The 6274-nt window shown below is 50.1% G+C and overlaps 1 protein-coding gene across 4 annotated transcripts in view; it reads left to right on the top strand.

The window, feature by feature from the left end:
• Nucleotides 1–6274, top strand: part of Prkar1b (protein kinase cAMP-dependent type I regulatory subunit beta) — a 140746-nt gene that overhangs the window by 46660 nt on the left and 87812 nt on the right. For all 4 annotated transcript variants that reach the window (XM_021186831.1, XM_029533623.1, XM_029533621.1 and 1 more), the window contains exon 4: nucleotides 281–372. In XM_021186831.1, the coding sequence (XP_021042490.1) occupies nucleotides 281–372 (92 nt within the window). The remainder of the gene's footprint in view (nucleotides 1–280; nucleotides 373–6274) is intronic.

Raw genomic sequence — 6274 nt, 5'->3', positions numbered from 1 at the left:
GTTTCTCTGTGTAGCCCTGGCTGTCCTGGAACTCACTCTGTAGACCAGGCTGGCCTCAAACTCAGAAATCCGCCTGCCTCTGCCTCCCGAGTGCCGGGATTAAAGGCGTGTGCCACCACGCCCGGCTTTCCTACTGTTTTTATGGCATGGCCTGATACTAGTGCCCTGAGGAGAGGAGGATAGTGGCTCTGGGCTGCATGGTTTCCTTGTTTCTAGCGGTAGCTTGGGGCGCGAGATCTGTCTGTGGGACTAAAAGGTCTGAGTCTTGTCTCTCCCATAGGTCATCCCCAAGGACTATAAGACCATGACTGCGCTGGCCAAGGCCATTTCCAAGAACGTGCTCTTTTCTCACCTGGATGACAACGAGAGAAGGTAGGCGCTGGGGCTTACAAGCCTGCTCCTGGCTGAAGCCCGTGGGGAGACAGGGGGATGCTGGCTTTTCTGTCTGTGGGCTCACAAGTGATCCACAATACAGACCTGTGTACCCCCCTGGACCAGTGCAGGAGCTGTGCCCCTGGTCCTCAGGGAGAGTTGAGTCACCTCTCTCAGCTATGGAGTCACAGCTTCCAAGTGCTGAAGCTTGTAGAAAGGCAGAGTAGTGGACTGCCTTTTGCGCTGATCATTTGGCTGAATGTTCCAACATCTTTCATACGCCTGGGGGAGAGAAACCTGTGAGGCAGGAAGGGTCCAACACTGTTTGGGAAGTTCATTGTATAAAATGATTAGAAAACCAGCAAGTGTTATCTGGGTGTGTTGGTGTATGACTGTAACCTTAACCCTCAGGAGGCTGAGGCAGGGGGATTGCTGCCTGGCCACAGGGTCACCTTTACTGCTGAACTCTCTTACCAGTCCGCATGTATTTGAACTCTTGATCTTCAGCTGGGTTGTTATTGTGGAACTTTAGAGAAGGTATGTGACCTGAGACATGATTGTCTGAGGTAGGTCTCTGAGGGTGGGCTTTTGGAGTTTATATAGCTTCACTCCATTTCTGGTTCATGTTCTCTGCTTCCTGATCTATCAACATGTAAACATATTTACCATAAGCTCTCACCACTGTGCATAGATCTATCCGGGTCACTCCGCCTTCCTTGCCTTTGACTGTGAGCCAGAATGAACAGCTTCTCCCTTAAGTCGCTTCTGTCAGGGATTTGATAGCAGTGACTAGAAAAACAACCAGTGCGGTTCTGCCTTAGTTTGGTAGGTACTCATGAGCCAATATTGGGACCTGAGAATGCTCCTTCATATGGCACAGAAAAACAGCAGATGTGATTAACTTGATGTGGGGAGACTCCTTCCCTTGGGAGATGTAAATACCATCTAACCCCTAGTGACAACTGGGCTGTGGTGGCACATACCTTTAATCCCAGCACTTAGGAGGCAGAGGCAGGTTGATCTCTGTGAATTTGAGGCTAGCCTGGTCTACAGATAGAGTTCTAGGACAGTCAGGGCTACATGGAGAAACCCTGCCTTAAAAAACAAAATAAGGGCTGGAGAGATGGCTCAGCAGTTAGGAGCACTGACTTCTCCTCTAGAGGTCCTGAGTTCAAGTCCCAGCAACCACATGGTGGCTCACAACCATCTGTAATGGGATCTGATGCCCTCTTCTGGTGTGTCTGAAGACAGCTACAGTATACTCATATACATATGATAAATAATTCTTTTTAAAACAAAACAAGTTCTAGTGACAAAGTTCAATGCCACCAAAGCTTCCCTGGGGATTCAGTGAGCTTATTGGGCTATAGAGCCCCTCCAGTCGATCTTCTTTATCCTATCATTCTCTGATAACCCAGCCATCACACAGCAAAGGCAGACCACATGCAGGTGGCCAGGAGGAACAACTGGAACCTCAGATGAAGGCTCAGCGACTCTCACCGTTATCTCTTTCTCAAAGGGACATTATCAGTCCAGGCAAGATCATGACAGACACTTGCAAACAGACACAGATAAAGTGAATGTGATGGTGTGTATATGCTCGACCCAAGGAGTGGCACTATTAGAAGGTATGGCCCTGTTAGAATAGGTGTGTCACTGTGGGTGTGGACTTTTAGACCCTCATCCTAGCTACCTGGAAGTATTCTGCTAGCAGCCTTCTGATGAAGGTGTAGAACTCTCAGCTCCTCCTGTACCATACCTGCCAGGATGCTGCCATGTTCCTGCCTTGATGATAACGAACTGAACCTCCGAGTCTGTAAGCCAGCCCCAATTAAATGTTGTCCTTGTAAGAGTTGCATTGGTCATGGTGTCTGTTCACAGCAGGGAAACCCTAAGACAGTGATAAAGATGGGTGCCTGTTAGGCTCTGAGGACTGCTTTCTGCCATACTTGAGGGTATGGGTGGGCATGGCCTTGGATTTTCCAGGTGACTCTAAATGGTTTGTGTGCCCCTGTGAGGAGGAGGTGAGGGACTATTGGCAGGCATGCAGGGTCTAGCTGCCATAGAGGTGGCAATGAATGCTGTGGTGGCCAGACAGGGACACCCAGACAGACAGACAGGGACACCCAGCATCACAGGAAATGGAGAAGCAGAAAGGGCCTCTCCTAGCACTTTGGAGGGAGGCAGTTTAGATGTTTTGGTTCCAAGTCTTGATTCTGAGTTCTTGGAAATGTTGAGAAAAGCAATTCTTGCTTCTGGTGCTAGTTCATGGTAATTGGCCAAGGTGGTCACAAGATTCCCTTGTCCAGATGGGAGCAGTGCTTTCTTGGGGAAACAACTCTGGCTGGTCACCAGGGCGAAGCAGTTGACTGAAGGATTGTACCTCTGTGTGTGTTTATGTATGTGTGTGTGCATGTGTGTGTACCAGGGGTTAACTGTGGGGTCACTCCTCCCATCCATCTTGTGTGAAACCCAGTCTCTACTGAACTTGGAACTTGCTGATTAGGCCAGTGAGTCCTAGGGGTGCACCTGTCTCTCCCTCCCACATCCACTGTCATTACAAGCTTCTTACTTATGAGCTAGGGATTGGATTCTGGACCTCATGTTGGTGAGAGGCAAGCTCTTTACTGACAGCACCATCTCTCCAGGTTTGTACCTGGTTTATGCATCTGTTTACAGTGTTCTTTGAGATTTGACTTTGAATGAATACGGCATTCATATGGTTAAGACCTTTCAGCAGGTGCAGAGAGCGGGGTTCAGGTGATGGATAGCTGTCTGAAGACCGTCCCGGGACTCCTGCGCGACTCTGGATGGGCCTTCATGGGCACCTCTGTGGCTCCCTTCTGTTCCTTAGATAGAAAGTCACCTATCCCGTGAGTGCTTGCCACATAGACAGGCTGTCTCCCCCCTCCTCTTCTTCCTCCTTCTCTTCTTTTTTCTTCTTTTTGTGTATATATAGGGACATATTCTTATGCATGTGCAAGTACATGTATGAACATGCCTGCATGGGTGTGTGCCTGGAAAGGTCAAAGGGCAGTTTAGGGTACCATCTTCCAGCACTATATACCTTGTTTTTCTGAGACAGCATCTTTCATTGGTCTAAAACTCACCAGGCAGTCTAATCCGGACAGCCAAGGAGCCCGAAGGTCCATTCTGTCTGCCTCCACAGGACTAATTACAAGTGTGTAATTAAATTTAAATTTCATTTTTATTATTTTAGAGTTTCACATGTGGGTATACTATAGTTACATCATTTACACCCCCTCTTTTCCTCCTCCAACTCCCCCCTTCCCTAGTCCCCTCTAGAATTGATGATTGCCTCTGTATTTATTCTACACATGTGCATGCCCACATGTGTGTGTGAACATACATGCAGACATACAGTCCATTTAGCATTACTCATAGGTACATATGTTTAGGGCTATCCACGTGGGATTGGATAACCTATCAGGGGGCTCATCCCCAGGGAAGACTGGTGCTCCCCCTCTTACCAGCCATCTACTGTAGCTCTCCATCAAGGAGTGGGGCCTCGTGGACTTATCGGTATTCCTGTGTGAACCCAGGCATTGCTATGGGGTCTGGGATTCGAACTTAGGTCCTTGTGCTTGCACATCAAGCACTTTATCTGCCAAACAATCTCCCTAGCCTTTGTGAGACATGGTCTCATTATGCAGCTCAGGTAAGCCTTGGGCTTGTTATCCTCCTGCCTCAGCTTCCTGATGGCTGGGATTGTAGGTAGGGATATGACACCTGGCCTAACTCACCCTTTGTGGGCATGCTGTGGGTATGTAGCTGCTCTCTGTCATATAAATGTAGGCAGTAAGTCCTGCTGTGTCTGAACACTGATAATGCTCTGGAATTGTGGGATCTCCAGCCAAGTGGCCATGAAGCTGAGGAAGCAGATAGCTAACCTAAATGACATCTCTTTGCAAAGCTGGCCTGGGAAGCAAGCGTTCATGCATGGCGTGTGTATCTGCTTCAGGTCTATTGTTTGCCACAGAGGAGAACTCACTTTTCATATGTACACAGTCTGCTCTGGTTCCTGGCCAGGGAGCTGCCTCGGGAAGTGGTCCTGAGGGAGCAGGCAGAGAGGCTGCATCTCTTATCTCTCGCGTGCTGCCCTGTGCAGCTTCCAGATCTGCCTTCCCTGTGTTCTCGAAGCCAGGCTCAGCAGCTCTGCCTTGGTGCGGTTTGGCAGGAGCAGAGTTCCAAGACTTCAGGCTTTGGGCCCTGACCCTGGGTTCCTCTCTCCCCACATGGCTGGAAAGAAGTGAGCAACGCCCGTCCTTCCCTATGGGGTCTGCTTGCAGGGTGAGCGCACCTCTCCTTTCCTGAAGACCTCTCCCTGCAGATTAGGACAAGCTCAGGGGCTGAGCAATTTTGCTCTTGTCAGTTTCTCTTGGACTTTTCCTAAGACACTCGTTTGGAATGGAGATGATGTTGAGATAAATCCTTTTATTTAGAAAAGGATGATGGGACTCTGGAGATGGCTCAGTTACTAAAGCGCTTCTGAGTTCAATCCCTAGAATCCACATTTAAAAAGGTGGGCGTGGTGGCACATGCTTGTAGTCCCAGCAGAGGAAGGGCCTCTGCGCAGGCGCATCTCTGCGCATCTCTGCGCAGGCGCAGCTGCCCAGCCTAGCCTAATTGGTCAGCCCTAAGCCAGACAGGTAACAAGACGGACAGAAGCTGAGGAACAGCAGCCGAAGTCACTGTGGGCTTCCATACTCATGCGTACAGCTATGTTCCGATACATATGCATCCGTGCGCGCACACACACAAGTTCATGCTTAGCTGGTAAGATCTGAGACAGTCGTGTTTCGAGTCGGCACCTATTGATGGCTCTCTGGGCTTTTGCCCAAGGTTTGAACTTGTGGCTTCAGTTTCCTTTCTTGTCCTCTGCCTGTGGCAACAGCACACATCAGAAGCGCAGAGCCAGCATCCTAGCCTGTAGTGTCTCCGTGATGACAGGTCATGTCATCCTCTCTCTGCCACCTGCATAGGGATGAGAACAGTAAGCATTATGGATTCGTGCCGCCAAGGGAGCCGACTCCTGCTGCTGGGAGCATCCTCAGAACACTCAGTCTGTCGGGTTCCTTGTATCCTGAGGTGACTTCCATGTGCCCTAGTGAGTGATGCGGTCCTGAGCTAGATAATGGTGCAAGCACACGTGTGTATATGATTACTTAGACACAACTTCGGGTGTGTTGAAATGTCTTTGGAGAGAGTTGTGTACATTGTGACAGTGATGACATTCTCTGGGCTTCAATGTCAAGTGAGGGTAAGAAGACCTACTATACAACAAAGTCCATATGTGTATGATTGCTAGAGTCATCACCATCAGCGTTAGTATCACCATCTCTCCATTGCACTCCATTAACACAGTCCTCACCATCATCGCCACCATCACCCCTGCCATCACCATCATTCACACCATCATCATGCCCATCACCCCCACCATCCCCATCACCTCCACCACCCCCTTCATCCCCACCATCCCCTTCATCCCCACCATCCCCACCATCCCTATCACCTCCACCATCCCCTTCATCCCCACCATCCCAATCACCATCATCCCCATCATCCCCACCGTCCCCATCATCCCCTTCATCCCCATCATCCCCTTCTTCATCCCCACCATCCCCACTATCCCCATCATCCCCTTCATTCCCCACCATCCCCTTCATCCCCACCATCCCCTTCATCCCCACCATCCTCTTCATCCCCACCAACCCCTTCATCCCCACCATCCCCATCATCCCCACCATTCCCTTCATCCCCACCATCCCCTTCATCCCCTTTATCGACACCATCCCCTTCATCCCCACCATCCCCATCATCCCCACCATCCCCTTCATCCCCACCATCCTCTTCATCCCCACCAACCCCTTCATCCCCACCA

The sequence above is a fragment of the Mus pahari genome, chromosome 23, assembly GCF_900095145.1.
Source record: "Mus pahari chromosome 23, PAHARI_EIJ_v1.1, whole genome shotgun sequence".
NCBI lineage: Eukaryota > Metazoa > Chordata > Mammalia > Rodentia > Muridae > Mus > Mus pahari.
Note: the sequence above shows the minus strand (reverse complement) of the source record. Positions and strands in the feature narration are given on the sequence as shown.